The 21,796-nt window shown below is 40.0% G+C and overlaps 1 protein-coding gene across 1 annotated transcript in view; it reads left to right on the top strand.

Annotated features, from left to right (window-relative positions):
• EXOC4 (exocyst complex component 4) overlaps window positions 1-21,796 on the top strand; it is a 675,663-nt gene that overhangs the window by 185,275 nt on the left and 468,592 nt on the right. Inside the window, exon 9 of the mRNA XM_084896566.1 lies at window positions 3,217-3,305. Within this exon, the coding sequence (XP_084752692.1) occupies window positions 3,217-3,305 (89 nt within the window). The remainder of the gene's footprint in view (window positions 1-3,216; window positions 3,306-21,796) is intronic.

Below are 21,796 nucleotides of genomic sequence, written 5' to 3'. Positions count from 1 at the left end.
TGCTGCTTAATTGACAGCCATTACTTTACCCAGTTATAGTTTTGAAATAATTTATAGGAAGTGAATGTATATTCAACTTGTTATACTTTAAGTCTTTGTAAGGGGAAGTGGTCATATTGGAATACCAGCTCTTCCCATTTCTCTGCCTTCATTTCCACTCCAGTAGGAATGGTGATGTTAGTAAGTAGGCTGTGATTCTGCCTATAAATCTTTTTTTAATTAGTAGTCTTTATTGTTTATTGCAATTTTAAAATTTTTAAGAAATTGAGCAGCCATTACACTGAGTTATGTTCCCCTCTCCTATAACCTCCTCTATCAACATTTTGCATGAATGTGTTACATTTGTTATACTTGATGAACCAATATTTATATAATTATTAGCTGAAGTCCATTGTTTCCATTAGGGTTCACATTTTGTTGTCTATGGTTGTATGGATTTTTGAGAAATGTATCATGATATAGATCACCATTACAGTCTCATACAAAATAGTTTCACTGCCCTAAACACCCCGCGTTTTCCACTTGTTGATTCCTACTCCTTTTCCCCTGCTCCCTGAACCTTTTTGTTGTCTCTTTGTCTTCTCCAGAATGCCTTTCATAGTTACAGACATATAGTATGTATCCCTTTCAGGCTTTTTTCTACTTAGCAATATGCATTTAAGGTCCTGTCATGCCTTTTGTAGTTCAGTAGATCTCTTTGTATTGCTGAATAATTCCATTGTATGGATGTACAGTACCACCATTTTCCCATTCAGCTATTGAAAGGTGCCTGTTGCTTCCATAAAGCTACTGTAAGCACTCCTGTGCAGGTTTTTGTGGCCCTGTGAGTGTTCGGCTCATTTGGGTAAATACCCAGGAGCATATGGTAGATCACATGTAACTGTATGACACTGCCAAACTGTCTTCCCAGTGGGCCTGCTCTTCAAATGCTTTTAAAATTAATTTACATTATTGCTTATACATTCATTAAATGTTCCTGCCAGTGACAGTGCCCCTCTGCAAGTTTCCTAGGAGACAAGGATTGGGTCTCTGTCCATGCCTGAAGTAGTCCCTGGCAAGGGCAAGGGTGGTCGTCTTAAACGACCTTAGCTTCCTTCTGGGGACGGGTCTCAAGCTGAAGAGGGAGCCACTTCTCCAAGCACAGGAAAGACAACCTCTGAAAAGAGAGGAGGCAGGTAGCAGAACCCCCAGCAGACCTGGAGCTGCGGGGAAGGGAGAGGATAGGGACACTGAGACTGCTTCACACGCTGCCTGCTAGGCTACCCCTCCTCTCCTGTCCCCCTCTCCAGCTCAACCCGCCGTCTGAATGCAGGTGGAGTGCAGAAATCAGATTTCAGCGTTTTTACATTTAATGCTCTCAACCGTCACCCCTGAGACCACACAGCCATTTTTAAACCCTTAGCCAATCTTGGAATTGTGGTACTGGAAAACAAATTGTTGGAAATGATTGTGAATAATTGTCACATATTTATTATTATTGCACAGAAATAAAAACTCCTCTCTCGCATAGGCCATTGTCTCAGATCTGCCTTTGTTAGTCTGGGTTCCACCCTCGGTGGGCCCTGTGGTCCAGAGCAGATCACCCAGCTTGAGGACCTCGTGCCTTTGCTGCGAAATAAGGAGGCGAGACTAGGTCATCTCCAGAGCCCCTTTTACTGTAGAATTGTACCAGTCTGTGACTTGTTCCAAACATAAAAGGATTCTGAAGGAAGACATCAGGTCACAAGAATGAGGATTTTGGTGAGCTGTAACCTGTATTTATCACATCCGTGAAGGACTTTATTGCTCCTTTTAATTGCCCTGAGCCAAGGTTAATTAAGTGTGTTTAAGTTCTCTTATTGTATAATGTGTGCCTCTCAATTCTTTGCTCAAGAGTTTATTTCTTTCCCTTGTCATTTCTGATCAATAGCTGTCAGCATGCTTTTCGGAGGCCAGCGGCTTCCTTTTCTACTTGACTGGCAGGTGGTGCTTTACTGCACACTGGGCCTTCCTTCTGGCTGTGAGTGTCCTCTTAGTTCTTGGCAGGGTGCAGAGAGAGGATCAAGCAGCCCGAGCGTCCCCCTCAGACTGACATTCAGCTTAGTGCGCATCGTCCTTGTCAGAGGGTGGATAAAGGAGGCAGAATTAAGGAAATGATGGCGCTCCCTTCTTGCGACCAGGAGCCTATTCTGAATCACCGCTGTTCTTCCATTGTGGTGCTGTTTACACCTCAATGGCAGCAGTTCTTCCACGGATTTCTCCCGTCAGCCTGGTATTCTGACTTTGAAGATGCTGGGCTGGAAGTGGAACTACTTAGCAGAGGATTTACTGTTTGATAGAGTCACAATTTGAACTTACCTGCAAGTTTCTCTTAAGATTGTGATTTTCAGTGTGTGTGTGTGTGTTTTGCTATGTATTATTTTAGCTATCTGTTCTATATCATGAACCCTCCCCTCTGAAACAGTTCCGGGTAGGTGTGGGCAAACACATGTCTGTGTTTGTTATGTTCCTGAGCATTTCATGTGGCAGGTGCAGGTCAGAACCTGGCAGTCCTTTCGAAGCTGTATTGTTTGTGAGGACTTAGCTGCCTTGCTCCTTTGGTGTGGTTCAGGGGTGGTGAACATCGGCCCATGGGCCATATAAGTCCCATGAAATCATTTGGTCTGGCACTGCCAAGGCATCAGGGGTGAGTTAATGAAATGTTTAACCAAATATAGCAGGCTAATTTTTAAGTTGATCATTTTGTATGGCCTGCGAATGTTGTTGTAAAGGTCCATATGTCCCTTGCAGAAAAAAGGTTCCCCACGAATCAGCAGCATTCCTAACATGCCCATTGTCTAATCCTCTAACTGGCTACTGCTCTGAGTAGCCAGGACTTCGGTGTGACAGTGACAGCTGGCAGCTACCAATAGCTCCTGAGCTGCACAGGCAAAGTTAGAATGACGTTATTAGCTACTCTTTGCTGTGTGTGCAGGGATCCTGGCAGAGGATCTGGAGACCAAAGACAGTTGATCAGAGTTGTGCCATCTGAAGTGGATGGTGGGCAGAAGATCCCAATACCATTGTGGAGGAGTGTTAGCCAGGAGCCTGTTCATAAAGGGCCTATAGTGGCATAGCCTGATTGTCCCTGTGTGGCCCATTGCGGGCATCACAGACTAGAGGAGAGTAATTGGAATCTGTAGCCCACATCGCCTGCTTGGTTATCACCTGACCACTGTTTCCCTGCGTTTCATGCAGGTTTGAATCGTCCTCCCATGCCATCAGCATGAGTGCCTACTTGCGAGAGCAGAGACGGGAGCTCTACAGTCGGAGCGGAGAACTCCAAGGTGGGTGAACAAACTTTTGGGGAGAAATTAGTTTTCTGGAGGAAGACCTGAAGGGTGCAGTGTGTGAAGTTCAGGTCTGAACTTACAGGATTCTTTCAAGGTGGCAAGGGTTTAAAGACTTGATAACCTGCTGCTTCTATCATTTCCCAGCATCTGTTGACAAGCAGCTAAAGCTATCACTATGGCCACAGAACTTACACACCTGCCACCATTCAGGTGGGAGCTCAAAGCAAAAAGAGACACGATTAGTGTCTTCTGCTAAAGATGGCAGAGGTGAGTCCAGTCACAGCCTAGGGGAATGCCAGTCCTCTGTGGCTGCCACCATCGCTTATGTTCTCAGTCCCTCCTGGAATATGGCAGGAGTAGCTGAGATTTGGAAAAAGGCAAATTCGGCCTCTGTCGTTATTTAAAGGGAGGAAAGGTGCCTTTAAATAGTACGTTCCAAATAACATAACTTCGATGCACCCAGATGTGACTACTAAACAGGGCTGATCAGAAGAGAAAATAAGTAAAGTTAATTAAATAACAAATCAGGCCAATAGCATTTTCTTCTTTGACAATCATGGTCAATGTAATCATGGTAAATGTAATCATTCTGGAAAGATCTGTGAGGACCTGCCAAGTGCAGTGCATCCTAGGCTTTGGAAGGGATACAGGTCAAGTGCAAGGAAAGAAAAGAGAATGACTTAGGATTGAGTTCTGAATACAAGGCATGCATATCAGTAACATTATTAGAAAGTGAATGTTACCAACAGAATAGATGGTATGCATGCAATTGCTACAGGATATGAGGGAAGAGAATGGTTATTTGAGCTATTTTAGAACTATGGGCTTTCCTATGATGGATGGATAAGACCACTTTCAGTTTCGATGCATTGGAGGCACTTGGGGTATTTTGAGGTGACCAGCCTAGACAACTAAATATTTAGTTTTTAAGACTCACCATAGCTCTGCATAAAAATATTATGATGTAAACAGCCAGTCTTGCCCCCTGGTTTCTAGTACATAAAATTCCTTCAGTGGGGACAAACAAAACAAAATCTATATTTGTTAGCATAAATCCTGATGATTTCAATTTTATTCATTAGTAAGCTTAATATTTTAGAGCAGTTTTAGATTCAAGGCTTAATTGAGTAGAAAATGCCAAATATGTCGAGTTCCCACATCCCGCTCGCCTCGACCCTCCCCTTGCCCCCATGCATGCACAGCCTTCCTGCAATCACCTTCTGCTTCACTGGAGTCCTGTATTCGACACTTAGACCACCATGTGGTTACAGGCCAGCAGTGCAGCCTGTCACTCACCTTAGGCACAACTCGTCAACAAGGATAAGCCACTGACACTGGATTCTTTTTTTCTTTTTGTTAGATAGTGAGTAAGAATAGTAAGCACTCTGGGCCCTCGCCATGTGGGATGGGTTTTCAGCTGTTTCGCCCCACCTCCCTGGTCTCTTAAGAGACAAAATAAGAAATCAGAAGGTCTGGATCCAGATTGCCTTTTAAAATTCAGCTTCCCATTTATTAGCTTTGTAATCTCTGTGCCTGTGTTTTCTTATTTCTAAATGGGCGTAAAAATAATAGTACAAGGTTGTTGTGAAAGTTAGGTAAGTTAAGATGTGAATAGTGTTTACAAAGTATCGTTTTATAGTAAACTAGAGGCCTGGTGCATAAAAATTTGTGCATTGGAGGAGGTCCCTCAGCCCAGCCTACCCCCTCTCACAGTCTGGGAGCCCTCAGGGGATGTCCTTCTGAAGGCTTAGGCCAGCAGGAAGTCTGGCCTCCCTTCATGGGAGGGGACCAGGTAATCAGAGGAAGGTGCCACCCCCATCATCCCTCTGCTGCTGCCACTGCTGTCCACTGGCCCTCCTCAGCTCTTGCAACTGCTGTGGCTTTGTCAGGAAAACATCTGCGTCTATAAGGTCTAATTAGCATATTACCCTTTTATTAATATAGATGCTATGCCTGTCTCTTTCTCCTCAAGTATTATTGTAATTGCTAGTACTATCTCTTCAAAGTTTCTATATGCATTCTGTTTGTCCCTTTATCTCACTAAATTCTCAGCTTTCCAACTTAAATTTAATTGTCACTTATACTGAAGAGATCTCTCCCTAATCTAACACACACACACACGTGCATGGACACATGTATGTGCACATATATGTGCAAGCACACATGAGCATACACACGTGCACACACAAACACTCACACTCAGGTTGTGGGCCCTTGTGTGTGCTCACATTTTTAATGTTCCCTTTCTGAGCACTTTCACACTGTGATGTGGATTAATGCTCACTTGTTGGAGTCTGCCACAAAGCTATAAGCTCCACGGGGGAAATACTATTTTATTTCCTGTTCTTAGTACAGTGCCTGGTGTAGTAAATGTTCAGTAATTTCTGGCTGACTCAGTGACAGGAGGAAAGAGGAAGCTCAAGTCTGAAGTAGGATAAAGAGCTTACCTTTGAGGTAGGAAGATGCCCAAAGGAGATGTAGAGGCTATGTGTAGATTTTTGTTCTCTGAGTTGTACGTACCTTTATTACATAGAAATGTTGCCCTTGAGTCTGGCCTAGGACAACACCACTGTGTGTAATTGAAAAACATTTTAAAATCCAACTAAGTGACACAGGAATTTCATTATGTAAGGATGGTTAATTGAAGAATCACTATAATCTAATTAGGAACTTTCCCATCTTTCAAAACTTAATTGAAGTATGGAACTTCTAAGCAATAGTCCATTGTGCTTTGCAGTGTTCAGCAAAATAGGAGGATTTATCTCTGGTTACAAGGGGAGATAGTAGTTAGCAAACACATCAAGCTCAACATAATCATTGAAAAGTAATTTCGCTGAGCTGTCACATCACCTGCTTGGTGTGAGAATAGATCAGCTGACCAATTTTTATAAGATTTGGTGGCATTTCATTCAGGAACAAAAGTTTCTCTGATGAATGCTTTTCACATTTCAGTAGGGAAAAATCACACCTGTTTTCCATTAAAAACGGCCATCCTTTTCAGTTATTCTATCAATCTGGTCCTAGGACCACAGTGAGATCTGCCTTTCAGCTTATCCTCGAGAAGGGATAATGGAATAGTTCAGACAGATCATAGGAGAGAGGAGGGAGATCTTTGTCTCTTCTCAACACCATGGAGCTGCAGGCTTTGCCTCCTAGTGGTTTGGTTCATGGGGTCAAATTTCCTTCTGTTGCAGGGAAATTAGTAAAAAAAAAAAAAAAAAAAAAAAATCCACCAGAAAAGACCATCAAAGTAAAATTAAAAATAGCTCTAATTTTACAGAAGTTAAGTTCCTGCCAACATTTTCAATTTATCATGCAATTAAAAATGTTATTCAACAGCACACAGGGGGGAAAATAATGGAAAAAATGAGATTTCTTTGGTATCATCAACCCATCTCAATTGGCTCTGACTGTTATAGTACAGATGGTTCGTTACATAGTCTGCCCTTGGCAATTGGGCTGAGGACGTGGGGATGCTATTTCAAAGTGTGTGTGATAACAGGTGGAAATCTAACTTGTGTGAATCTACGTTAATCATAGACTTCCTGTTGTTTGGAGCCTCTCTCCTGCTTCATTGTAGCGCTTAGACAGCCGTGTTGTTGATATTAGTTTTAATGAACATTTAGCTTGAGTATAGCTTTTCAGGCTTAATGTGTGATTCACAGGGAGTATAAGATAACTGATGAACAAATTATCTAAAAAACAACAACAAAATATTGCCACTCATGTCCAAAATAAGCTCTTAGACTGTTTAGCACCACTGTGCCTCAGTTTTCGCATTTGAAAAACAGAGCTGATGCCTGGCTTGTGTGGCTAAGTGATCAGAGTGTTGGCCCTCACCGAAGGGCCTGGGTTTGATTCCTAGTCAAGGGCATGTACTTGGCTTGCAGGTTCATTTCCCGCCTTGTCCGGGGCATGTAGGAGGCAACCAATTGATGATGACACCTCTCTCTCTCTCTCTCTCTCTCTCTCTCTCTCTCTCTCTCTCTCTCTCTCTCTCCCTCTCCCTCTCTCCCTCTCTCTCCCTTTTATCTCCCCCTCCACTGCCTCTCCCTACCTTTCTCCCTCACTTCTCCATGCCCTCCTACTTTCTCTAAAAATCAACTGAAAAATATCCTCTGGCGAGGATTAACAACAACAACAAAATAATGATAATAATAATAAATAGAGCTATTATTAGTTCTGATCACTTTAGGGGGACGTTGTGACTATAAAATTAGATGTTCATACCCTGGAACCATTAGAATAGCTGTAATAGATTTAAATTAAAATGGTGCTTTAAAAATTTATCATTGTGGAAGTAGGCCTGTGCTTGCTTCTTTGTCTCATTTTCTCCTCTCCCCAGTCTTAGTGCTGCATTGAGTTGGGTTTCCTCAAGGCCACCAGTGATCTCCAACTTGGCTGGGTCATTGTTTGCTTTTCTGTGTTCATCTCACTTGATCTGTCAGCAGCTATTGTTTTTGTCTTCCCCTGATGTTCTTTCCGAGTCTTCTCTAAAGTGTCTCAGGTTTGGTCTCCAGATTTTTCCTGTGCTCACTCCATACACTCTCCCCAGGCAATCTCAGCTAGAACCACGCTGGGCTTAGTGCCTGGTGCAGATGACCTCCAGATCTAGGTCTCCTGCTCACATTTCATTATTCTCCCTGACCTCTTCCAGCATCCTGTTCCCCACCCCCACCTGACCATTCTTTACTATATGTTTTTTTTATTTATTTTTTTTCCCCTTGTAATACACTTCTTTATAAGTACATGTATTGTTAAATTTCTACACTTGCCTCAGCATACCCAGAATGCAAGCTTTAATGATTAGTGCATTCCAGCGCCAAGCACAGTGCTTGGCTTGAAAAGGCACTTAAAAAATATATACCATGAAGGCAGCCTCTAGCCTCAATATCTCCTTATTTGTTATTTGTAGGAACAAGCCTACTTATTTGAGAAGCCCTAGTGGGAGGGTTGATAAATAGAATAGGAGTCCTGTGATTTGTCTTCACTCATTTTTAAAGATAATAATACTCCTGAATGGGTAGAGACCATTACTTGTCATAGATCTAAGTAGAAGTTTATACTCGGTTTTTATTACTGTTTCTTTTCTGTCTTGGGGCTACTTAGTGCTTCTATTTGTACTCAATAATATTAGCGTTAGAGTGCCACTTTCATTTTCATTAGTTTAATGAGTGGCATTTCTATAGCTTTGACATTAAATTAGCCTGTAAAGCCCCAACCACTTTGAGAATTGACTTTCCTAAGTAGGTTTGCTCTACGTATAAAGATGGAAGTACTAACATCAGGGAAACCTGGGCTCTGATACTGGCCTGACCTGTATTTTTGGAGTTTTTCTCTCTAATGGGTATTTGGTGACTGGGGTTGTGAATACTTCATGATTTAGTATGTAATTAATCTGTTTGGAAGTATCTTGCTTTAAGGGAGGAGTGGGTGTAATGTACAGAAACCCACACATGAAACCCATATGTTCATCTTGATCAATGTCACACACAAACTTAAAATAAATAAATAAATAAATAAATAAATAAATAAATAAATAAATAAATAAATATAGGGGTGGGGAACGTTCAGTCTGTGGGCCATACAAGGCCCTGAAAACCATTTGGTCTGGCCCTGCCCAGGCATTAGGAGTGAATTAACTAAATGTTTGACCAAATATAGCAGGGTAATTTTTGGCCCTCAAATGGTGTTATAAATATCCAAATGGCCCTTGGCAGTAAAAAAAGTTCCCACTCCTGAAATAGGTTAACTATGAATTGATTTTTCTTTTCACAGAAGGATATATAATAGGAGTCTCTTAAATAGCAAGCTGCTCTATAATGGAGCATTTAAAGCAAGATTTAAATTGCGCACACATTTTCAGGGACATTTTGGCTGAAATGAGGTACAGCAATTTTATACTCATACCACATACTTGTTCCACAGTCTTAAATATTAGAAGCACTTGTAAAGCTTTATGTTCTGAAATTTGATTAGAAAATTCTTTGTAGTCTTTACAGTTTTGCTTGATGACTTGTTAATAACAATATGCAAGGGACATAAAAAATATATCCTCTTTTTCTTCTTAAAGTTGCATATAAATATTTCAAAATAACCTTCATCTTTCATAATTATCTCTTCTGTTTCAGGTTCTAAAATAGTGTGTAAAATTAATTCTGCTTCCTCGTGTATATTTTAAAAAGATTGATCTTAACTTATATGTAAGATTTATCCTGAAATGAAAATTTGTAATGCAGTTTTTATAAATGCCAACTTCTTTATCTGGTCCTAAGAAGTACTATTAAATATGTTTTCCTCACGTTATGCACAGACTAGTGCATTATTTCAAATTTTTTAGGAAATAAGAATATCCTTATGCCAAGATTGTTATTGAGTGTACCATCTCATAGCCTTACTCTATGCAGTGTAAATGTTTTACTTTAAAAAGTTCTTTGTGGATTTAATTTACATAAAATGAACTTATTTTTCTGCATAACCCTGTTCATTCATCACCCTCTGTAGCCATGGTCGCTGGAGCAGGTGGGAGTGTCTGAGGTCAGGGCACAGGGATCCTGAGAGCGAGGAAGAGCTGCCGCAGAGCCCCGGGAAGCCTGAGAGGAACCTCACTTTGAGGAACAACTCCAATACCTAAGAAAAGAGGAGAATGGATTTATAAATTGTGGTATAGCCATACAGTGGAATGCTAGGTAGCAATGAAAATAAATGAACTATGCTAAACCTTAACTTGGTTGAATCTCAAAGGCATATGTATAGTTTAACTGCATCTGTATGCAGGTCAGAAACAGAAGTGAATAGTTATCTTTTTTAGTCATGTGCATCCTCATGTGTCCAGAGTGTGAAGAAGCCAAGGTGGGAGCATAAGTATGAATCTCAGGTGGCAGATCACACCTGGAGAGGATAGAGGAGGATAGACAGAGAGGGGAGGACAGGAGCACAGTAATGGCACTGTTTTAAGCGAAGTGGTGGAAATACTGTTTTTTGTTTTATTTTTAAAACTGTGCAAATGTCATATACGCTCATACATACATTTTATACAAAAGAGAACTATAACTTTAAAAATGTTAAATCTTTGAACATAAAACCATACAGGTAGTATAATATTTCCATTTAGAAGTCTAAACCAAGTTTGGAGTTTTCTGTGACACCTATTGGTGGTTTGGCCTGCCCTGTTCCACTGGAACTCACCCTGGGCCTCAGGTTGTTGATGTAACTGGCATGGTGCCTAAGGCCTTCATGAGAAGACAGCTTCAGGATGGGGCTTCCTCCCCATTACAAATTTTCATTTCAGGATAAATCTTACATATAAGTTAAGATCCCTGCTTCTAACTCTCCCTCATCTTCCCTTGGGATGTCAGAATGTAGCTTTAAGGGAAGCCAGCAGTTATTATACTACTGTCACCTCACCTAGGTTTTCTAGGGCTTTCTGTTTATTTATTGAATTTGTTCAGATTTATGATGATTATTTCACGAGGCCTAAGGATACAATAACTAACAGTACCCCTTGGAGGCCAAAGAAGAGAAAGGGAACATGACTGTGCCCTAGGAACTGGCACTTGTCCCCCACATTTGTTTTTCCTTTCTGCATATTAATAGAGACTTTGATTTTCAGCCAAACACATGGACACCCAAAATGTAAACATTTCTAAGCTTTCCTGGCAGCCACCCATGAATGTAATTTAATTCTTACCAGTAGGAAGTGAGTGAATTTGATGTGTGCAAGTTCAAATTCACTGCAACTTACATTTAAAGGGAAAGAACAGGCTCTTTCCTTCCCCATTCAAGTATGAGGATGTTCACACACAGTCTGATGAAATGTGGTGATGCTCCATCCCGCACCATGCAGGTGAGATAGTACCATCGCGGTGGTAGAGCAAGGAGGTGGAAAGAGCCTGGGTTTCTCATATGGTGGGGTGTCTGTCCCACCTCTGGTCATCAGTGCCACTGTCCCGTCCCAGACTTCTCTAAGAGAGAGGAATAAACTGTCTCAAGTCACTAGTATTTTGGTTCTCTGTTACTTAATAGCTTTACTTTTAGAAATCCTAATTAACTCAACATGCAAACAAGTGATCACAACACAGTGGTACGCATTCTGATGGAGTTGTATATGTGTAACCGAGATGTGTATACAAGAGCTAGGAAAGGCAGTGAGGAGTTCATAAGCACTTAATTTTCAAGCTGCTGATAAAGGATGAAGAGAAGATTTTCAGATAAAGAAGGGGTGAGCATTTCAGACAGTGGTATGGCAGGGGAAATGTATGAAATGAGGATAGCTTTTCTCATTTCAGAACATAAATCGGTTATAATATTTTCTAATAATTAAATCATTTTATGTTTCTAGATCTCCACTGATTATAATCTGTTAATTTCAGGATAGAAAGAACACTAAAGCTGCTGTGAATGGCTTTGGCCATTATCATTATAACAACAAGACATTAAGAATTGGTAGGAACTTCTGGTGTACTAGTGATGATAGGAAAATATACATCATTATTATATTTGAGCAAAAGCTAAGTGTGATCACATACTGGATTTTCTGAATGGTGGTCAAGTGGTATAGCCATGCCACTTTATTATTAACAGTCCCCTAGGAAAAACGACTTTGCTTTAAATGCAAGTACTGTGTGTGGTGTATCAGACTGTCTGTGGTGATTGGGCTGGAGGTCTTGATGGGCTGGAATATGAAGGATCAGCCTAATCTAATGCCTGGGAAGCTTGTGCAGCTTGGGCTTCAGGTGGCAGCTGGTTCCAGATGAAGGTTGCAGAGTTCTTTGAGCTCATATCTATTTCCAGCTTCGAGATTTGGTGTGGGTGAAAACATACAGCAAGTTACTTTTGGCTTTAAAACAATTTAAACTTGAAAAGCCCACATTATAGTAATAACTAGTGGCTAGTACTAGGGAATTAGTTAGAGGAAATATTTTAATATTGTTATTTGCCCTTTAAATAGAAGTGTCAGAGATGAAAGAATATTAGTAAAATGTATATGAAAATCTCCCTCTTGTCAGAGTCTGGGGCATACTGTGGCTCCCAGAGTCAAGTCCCCGCCACCCGCACATGCCTTTAAATTGCATGAGACCCAGACCAGGCTGGCCCCACTCCTGTCATGCCCCGCTGGATGAGGGGCACAGCCTCAGGTCCCCAGGCCCAGCACAGGGGCGGAGGTGTGTGCCTCAGGTCCCCTAGCCCCAGCACGAGGGTGTGAGGGCCTGATGACCATTCGCATATTAGCTCGTTTTTATATAGGAGGATAGGATATGATAGTAGGTATGACTGCTACATGAATACAGCATATAGCAAAAGTAGGTTTACAGTTGTGAGTACACAAACAGAGTTTATTCCTTTATTATTAACTATTGTATTACTTTCCATGTGAACAACTATAAACCCACTTTGTCCCACTCTGTATTGTAGTAGTCAAAATATAGGATGTTCATTCCTAGCACTGTGATGACATTGCTGAATTGCAGCCAGTTCATTTGCATATTTATGCCCACTTAGCTCACAGAAGTCCCTGTTTGTACATTAATGTCTGATTTCAGCCCCAGTTAACTAATTTACATATCCCTGTTCACTTGGTTAGTGATGTTCATATGTGGAATATTGGCACCCCTGTTTGTGCTTTTGAGTTGCTTGGGGAGCATCAGAGTTCAGTGGAAGGACAACCTATTACATATCCTGCTTTTACGAGACAAGTCACTACCTTTCTGAGCCCCAAGTCACTCATTTGTATAATTAAGTTAGCAACACTTTTTCTGCCAATTTCTTAGGGCTGTTGGGAGTATCCATTGAGATGTTGTAGGTGACAACATACAGTCAACATTTTTAGGCCAATTATATTCTAGATCCTGCTCCCAGGACACTTGACTATGGGAGAGTTCTAGGAGCGAGAAAGGTAAGACTTACTAATAGATAGTTTTAATGAATGTTATGAGTACTTTGGGGAGAATGGAGGAGAAAGCACTTAACATTCCTTGGGGTAGGCATATACCTTGGATGTGTTTCAAAGGAGGAATCTTTATACTGAACTTGGAAAGATGAGATAACCAGACTGAGCAGGGCAAGGGCAGCCACTGCAAGTTGAGAGAGATTGTAAAACAATACTTACAGATGGGTGAGAACAGCGTGGAATTGGCATTTTGTTGTGTTGAAGCACAGGGTGTAGGGGGAGGATTGGACCTAGACAGGGGAGACAGGTGGGAAGATCTCAGAGGACCTGGTACAACAACAAGAAGGCATGGTTTCAGTCCTGTGGGTAATATGGAGTCTGAAAGAGTTTAAAGCATGAGAGTGACACAATCAGATCTGCACTTCAAAATATTCTGGTGACTGTGAGCATGTGTTGAGTACAGTGAGGTTGCAGTCAAGGAGGTAAGTTTTGTTGTTATTTCAGGTGAGAGCTTATAGAAGATTTTGCCAGCTTTTTAGGAAGGGAGTAGCAGTGAGGATGGAGAGGTGGGAATAGACCCAAAAGCTAATTGGTAGAATCAGTTGGACATGGTGACTCATTCTGTGTGGCGTTTGAGCAAGAAATGGGGATTTTGGTTGATTCCCACTTTTCCAATATGGTGACTTGGGTAGATATTTTTAGTTTTGTTTGGATCTTTCCAATCTAATCTAACTGTATGAATCTACCTATTCTAACCTACTGTCAGCAGTTCTTAATTACCTGTCACTATTTCCCTTCCTAAGTCCAGAGTGTTGGAGTTATGGTTTTCTTCTCTCCTTCTACTTAAAAATTGCAAATACTGCTTTCTCTTTTCTAAACTTTGCTTGCTTTATTGATATTAGTCTCTTAATTTAGTTTCTGAAGAATATGAATTCTTCAATTTTTATTCCAAGATGTACTCAGTATTTTTATAATTATTAAAATCAAGCTGCCTTCATTCTTTCTTAATAGTTTGCTCTATGATTTTGTGCAAGTCACTTAACCAGTTTTCTGTTATGAAGAGAAATGAAATGATTTCTGTGACTCTGATTCAGTCCAGAGCTCTAGCTTCTTGAATCTGTTACTTGGCCACTATCTTGTCCTTGTTCAGAGTGTGGTCTCTGCCACCAGGTTTACTACCTGCGTGAATTTGGGCAACTTCTTTGTGCAGGAGTTTTATTTTCTGGGACCATAGTGAGGAAGAAATGTGAAAATGTGTAAAATGTTTAGAGCTGCGCCTGGCACATAGTGAGTACTGAGTAGATATTAACTGTTGCTAATTTACCTGAGACCTCCCAGCACCTAGCAGCATTCTTCACACATCAGAGACCCTCAACACATTTTTGTAAATAAATAAATAAATAAATAAATAAATATGCTAATGGACAAATACATTCAAGTAGACTCTCCTAGAATGGTCTTTAGAAACTTTTTTTTTTTTTTTGGCCTCTGTTTTATTCTTTAACAGAAATCCTTCTGTTAGAGTATTGCTCACAGGTTTACCTGAGTGATCCTTCCATGGGGTGATGCTTAGTGAGTGGTATTCTTGGTGATAGTGTGCGTGGGACTCACAAATCTCTCTAATCAAGAGGGCAGCACTGAGTGGCTCTCTAGTGATCTGCACTTCCCACTTATATCCACTACAGAGATGAATATTTAGGGCCGTAATGAACATGGCCATTTCTCTTCAATTTGTTTTGATATTCAGTGTCACTAACTCTGAATTTTACTCCACAAATAATTTAAATGATTATGCTATTCTGCCCCAGGGGAATAATTAACTCAATTTTAGGTGGTGTTTGTTTAGTCGTTAGACATAATTATTTCATTTTACACTTTGAGATTTGAAATTTATGTAATATACATTTTTATTATTTCTTTCTTTGACCCCCTCAGAATTACTCCTCCTTATAGAAATAAACGTTAAATTAACAAGTCACCTTTTTTTTTAAAAAACAATTCACCAGGCCCCCAATATTTTGTAAATTAAATAGTGAGCCATGCATGCCATAAAAATAATTCATCAAGCCCCCCAATATTCCATAAATTAAATTAAATAAATTAAATAAAAAATGTAAATAATAATTTAATTAATTTATTTAAAAATAATTTTTTATATAATAGCCACAAATTTCCTACAGTGTACACCTTACAAAAGGACCTGTCTCCCATGCTTAACCAACAACAAAAATTAGTATCTGTTAATTTTTTTTTGACTTGGCTGCTGTTTTTTCTCTTTCAGGCTCTTGTTCTCCACTAGAGTACAGGCCCAACTCCCAGTGACAGTCACACTGCAAGCCCTCTCTTTCTCTTTCTCCAGTCCTCTCTGTCCTCTCTGTCTTCTTTTTCCTTCTCCCTTTTTTCTCTTTATTGCTTTTTTAAAATTTTATTATTTTTCAGTGTCCCCTCTGTCAGCACCTCTCTTACCCCTTGCAGCAGTCTCCTCCCCAGCGCAGAGGTTCATGCTCAGCGTGTCCTCAGTGACATCACGGCTGTGATGTGAGGGAGGAGGCTGGGCCAGGACAGGGACGCTGTGGTTGCCTAGCGACGCTAAGTTGCTGGCAACCTGCCACAGAGAGCGCCAGGAGCGCCAGAGGCGGCAGAGGTAAGGGATACAGCTCCTCGCCCCACCCAGTGCACTGGTTTACAGTGCAGCTTTTCATGGTGGAGTGACCTTCTGTTCTTCCTAGGATGTCCTGATGTGTATGTTCAGTTTACCCATAGTTCTGGGTTAGCCTTCCTTGCTAGAAACCTACTAATATGTTAGCACTTCCCAGGTGGAATGTAAAGATATATTCTTTCTTCCCTCTTGGATAATTTTTGGTCAGTGACTTTCTGTTTTGAATGATATTTTTTTTATTCCCACTAGTGCGAGGCAGAACAGTTAAATGACCCAAATGAACCATGACCTTTATAACCCCTCCCTGTGCATGTGGGCCAGATCTGTTAATATGATGTACTATCACTCTCAGGATTAGCCTACATGATCTGGAAACCATGATAGGAGTTTGCATATGTGATTAAAGTCTCTAATGATTTGTCTTTGACTTAATTGAAAGGGAGGTTATCGTTGGTGGACCTGACTTAATCAAGTGAGACCAGGCAGTAGCAGATGCTAGTCTTGAAGAAGCAATTCTTGTGAGAAGAGTGGGCCATGTGGCAGGGACTGAGAGTAGTTTGTAGAAGCTCAGAGTGGCCCATGTCAAAAGGCCAGCAAGAAAGCCAGCACCTCAGTCTTACAACCACAGGGACTGAATTCTCCCTAGAACCTGAGTGAACTAGGAAGAGGCCCCTGGATGACACTTGGATCTCAGGCTGGAGAGACCCAAAGCATAGTACCCTGCTAACCCACGCCTGGAACCACAGTGCTTGTGAGGTAAATGCCTTTGTGTTGTTTTAAGATGCCAAATTTGTGTTAATTTGTTACTTATCAACAGAAAACCCAAACCAAATACTTCATGATTCTTCCTTTGAGACGCTCAAATATTCCCTCAGACTTTGGCTGGAAGTTGCTAGACTAGTTCTCTTACAGTACGCAAGGCAAGAACCTCATGTGGTGATTCTTTTCCCTCCTACCCCAACTGTAGTCCAGTTGTCAGTCTTAGTTTCTTGGTGTCCTTCCAGTTCTCTGTCACCATGTGGGAGACTGGGAGGGACTTTGTGAAAGGCTAGAGGTCTAGGAAGTTTTCTGTGTTTCTATGAACTTTATATGTAAAATAACAGTTTCAAAAATGTTTATTATAATTTCTATATTTAATAAAAAGTATTGTCATCAGTGATCCTCTGAGGCAAGCAGTACAGATTCTGTGACCTCTCTGGGCTGTGTCATGAACACATCCAAATCAAACTCACATCTTACCTTCTCCCTACCCCCAAACCTCTTTTTGAGTGCATGTGATTGTGTTCAAGGGCATTAAATGACATTGTTGACTTACCAACTGCTAACCTTGGAAGTCTTCTTTGCCTCCCACTTTTGCTTTCCACAATTACTCTATCACCAGATCCTTCTGATACTGTCCCCCAACCCATCTACTGTTGTAGCCTGTCTACTGTTTCTTTTTCAAATGTCTTCTGCCTCTGCCCAGGTTTTTACTGCCCTCATCTCTTGGTTATTCCTGCCTATGTCTTGACTCCTTCATACCATTCATTATACTGGAATCAGAGTGATGTAAAAGTATTCTGTGATTTCTTGTGTCCCTTTCGTACTAAGACCTATGTCCTTACTATGCAAGATAGGGCTCTGCATGATTTGGCCACCACTGACATACAAGTTCTCCTTGGCCTCTTTCTCACAATAACCATGGTGGGCTTCCCAGAACATGCCATTCTCATTCAGACCTTGAGGCCTTCTTACATGGTATATCCAAAAGCAGAGCAATAAAAAGATACAAATTACTGATATACACAACAAACTGGATGAATGTCAAAATCACCATCTTGCCCCCAACTTCTCTGCTTAAAAGAAGATTTTGTATAATGCTTATTAAGTACTTACCAGTGTCAGTCAGTATTCTAAATTTTTACATCAAATATCTTTTTTTATCCTCCTTGGAAAAGCTTTTATGATTTTGTTTATTTGTTTAAATTAATCTCCAGACTATGTTAGTTTTAACGTTTGTATCACATGGCATACTTAAAATTATTCAGTTAAATATTTGTTGTTATTGGTTTAAAACATATATTTGTTATTTATTTTATGTTCCACTTAGGCAGGAGCCACATCAGTTGAGTTTACTTATGTACCAAATTCCTTGTACAGTGTCAGGCATATAGTCACCACCCAGTAAATCGGGGAGGGGGAACCTTTTTTCTGCCAATGAACATTTGTATATTTGCTACATCATTCATGGGCCATACATAATTGTCAACTTAAAAATTAGCCTGCTGTATTTGATCAAACATTTAATTAACTCACCCCTGATGCTTTTTCAGGGCCAGACCAAATGATTTCACAGGCCTTAGATGGCCCTCAAGTCTGATATTCCCCATCCTTGCAATAAATAGTCATGCTTTTTACAAATGAAAAGAAGGTCAATATCACATGTTAGCAAAAAGTGAGCTAGTCAAAAGTTTAGTGTTTTCTCTCCAAACTTAGAGCTTTTTCTAATATAAGAATACTTGAGGAAACATATGAATGTCATAAATTATATTAAGAAGAAAGATAAGGGGAACTATATTTTTTGAGGGAAAATGAAGTTATTGAGATAGCATTTTTTTAATACATACATAATTATTACTTGAATCTCACAATCATTTTGTCTGGTACTTATTTTCTAATTTTTTATAACCAAGAAAAGCAAGGCTCATAGAAAATGATAAAGTTGACTAATTAATATAATAGAGTTTTATTACATAAGGTTTACAAAATAACTAGCATTTGAAGTGGCTTGTACATTTTTCTATTTTATCAATATAGTTGACAAACAATTAGCCACATTCAGTTAAAAATGAACAGTTTGATGATGCATTTTGATAGATAGATGTGTACACCTGTCAAGATACAGAACATTTTCATCACCCAGGTTTCCTTGGTTCTTTCATGGTGCCCTGTTTCTCCCTCTATTCCCAGCCCTGTTTAATTACTGAAATTATTTATGTTGCAATAGATTAATATGTAATTTCTAAATTTTATATAAGTGAAATCATACAGTATACAGTTTGTGACTGGCTTCTTTCATTCAACAGTGACTTTGACATTCATTCAACTTGTTGTATACATCAGTAGTTTGTGTCTTTGTTGCTGAGTAGTGTGCTGCTGTATGATGTACCACAATAGATATGGAGATAGGGGGAAGAACATTTGAGTTGTTTCCCATGTTTGGCTATTGTGAATAATGTTGCTCTAAACTTTCATGTAGAAGTTTTGTATGGGGCATATGAATTTTCAGTTCCCTTGGGAATACCTTGCAGTGGCATCCATAGGTCACCTGATTGGTGTATATTTAATTTTAAGAAACGGATAGTTTTTGACATGAGAGTATCATTTTATAGTCTCATCAGCAGTGTATGCCAACACTTGGCATTTTTAGCCTTTTTAATTTCGGATATTCTAATGGGTGTACCATGGTGTCTCATTGTGCTGGCTTGTGCCTTTTAATGTAGTTGCTTATAAATGTAGAAGGTTATAACTGGGTTTGATTGTTCTATATTCAAGTTAGAATTAACCTTGAATATTTTCCTCTTGTCATAATTAGCCACAACCTGTTATTCTGTGTCATTCTTTTGGAATAACTTTTTTATATCTACCTCCATGAAATTTTGTAGTATAGGGAAAATAGATGTAACCATTTTACAAGTCAACTGGAAAGCCACATATGTATTTGCTTATATGTTAAAAATAGTGCTTACTAAAAATACTCATTGGGCAGCTATACAGCTCCAGCATCTTCTGATGGCTGTATAACATTATCAAACAGCAGAGAGTGAGTTCTAAATACTAGTAAGCCCTACTCTGAATGAAGCTAACAATTACCAATTGTTGCCTTATTGCTAGTCACAGGGTTAATTCAAAATACTTCTAATTAAGACTATCTGTTTCCTTTAGTGTGCCACCATGGCAGCAAATGATACCATAAACTGACAAGCTGTAAATTAAAACTCACAGAATGCAAGATCTAGCGTGGGGAAGCCAAAGTTATGTGTAGGTGACTTGTTCCATTTGAATTAATCCAAGGGCCTCTGGTGTAGACCAGCTGTGTTCTCCGATGACAAAAACGAATCTTGACATTTTGGATAATGAAAACTCAGTTCAGCACCTCTTAGCGATATGTATGATAATGCACTGTCAGGCAGGAGAGGGAAGTAGGGAGGCCCAACCCTTCTTATTAAAGTAGACAATGTGACAAGTGGACATTGCTGGATTTCCAGCTTCTATGGGAAAATGTCGAGGAAAACTTCTCTTTGAGAAATGATAGGAACAGCTGTTTTATGGAAGGAGGGTGGAAAGATTTGACTTAGGATGCATGGCCCCTTTGACAGTTGTCTTTGTTCATGATTCCTGGTTTATTTTGCTGGGGGTGCAGGGTGCCGTCTGAAAAACCTGGAAAGGAGGTTCCCTCCCTCGGTTTGACAGTATTAATGCAATCATCTAGTTTGTACCTTGTGAGCCCACTTATTATTTCCTCTGCGTGTGTTTTTTCTAGTTTGGCGGATTAGCTGCACTGTCTCTTCAAAGGCTATCCAATCAAGGAGGGTTATTAAAACCAGGGCGATTTATGACTGAGAATTAATTAGAGAAGCATTTTCATGCAAAACATCCAATTTTTTGATTAGCAATGGAGCAGGGCCGCAATTAACACTCTAGGAAGCTTAAATTTCCAGCTTTTTGATTCTCAGGAAATGAGATTATCAAACCAGGGTCAGATACTTGACAGCAAAGCGGGGGTGGGGAGTGTGAAATTATATGTTAAAAAAAAATTGTCTCTTGATTTTAATTCTGAGATTGCTGTTAAAGCAATGGAAAATTCAATGAAGGAAGAGAACAAAAAATGTGAAAATGTAAGAACCTGAAATGACTGGTCTTTAGTGGCCTGTTTGCTATGCAGAACCCCAGTGGCAAATGTTTGCTTGGAATATGTTTAGAAGCACAGCAATATTGTTTTTTGTTGTACCTGTAGTATTACTTATTATTCAGTCTTTCTTCAATAAATTCCTTTTAGACATTCAGTGGCTGAACCATTATTTAAAGTACTTATATGTTGTATAGAGAAGCCAAAATTTATTTCATTAAGAACAAGATCTTCTTTTCTAAATGGTGGCTTACCATTTTTTGGAGTCTATTGTCGTTGATGTTTTTATTTATTTTAAATCTTTGAGGCATAGGTTGGGTAGTGAGTTGTCTGTCTCAGGGCAGGGTGGCCACTTAATGATCTGTGACCTTGCTGAAGCCCGGGGCCTAAGGGAGGAAGTCAGGCCACCCAGATTCCTGTAAGGTGTGTGTGCTCTGTCATCGGTATAATTAGTGCTCCACAGGGAAATATAGCATAATGAAAAATCTTTTCTTCTCGAAAGTAGTTTTCACCTCAATTTCGACATCTCATTTCAATTGAAAAATAGAGGAGCAATGTATCTTTTGTGTTAGCTCACTCTACTAGCCAAGGTATAACTGTTATCTTTCTCCTCTTTATCCATTAGATTTAAAAAAAGAAAATTGATTTAGAGAGAGAGTGTCTCTCTCTCTCTCTCTCTCTCTTTCCTCTCTCTCTCTCTCTCTCTCTCTCTCTCTCTCTCTCTCTCTCTCTCTCCTCTCTCTCTCTCTTTTTGCTTTGTTGTTCCACTTACTTATGCACTCATTGGTTGATTCTTGTATGTGCCCTGACTGGGGATCCAACTCCCAACCTTGGTGTTTCAGGTTGAGCTCTAACCAACTGAACTACCTGGCCAAGGCTATCCATTAGATTTTAAAATTCCCTAGTTAAAGGGACCTTATCAGTATTTTTGAATAACCCAACCTTCTCTTCACTGCCCTATTTTTTGAACATATGATGACTTAGGATATCTGAAGCTGTCAGTATGTGCCATTGATGGACTGCCTGTTCATTGATATTAGGGATATTGT

The sequence above is a fragment of the Pipistrellus hanaki genome, assembly GCF_964339955.1.
Source record: "Pipistrellus hanaki genome assembly, chromosome: 10".
Lineage (NCBI taxonomy): Eukaryota > Metazoa > Chordata > Mammalia > Chiroptera > Vespertilionidae > Pipistrellus > Pipistrellus hanaki.
This window is presented reverse-complemented; position numbering and strand designations above follow the sequence as displayed.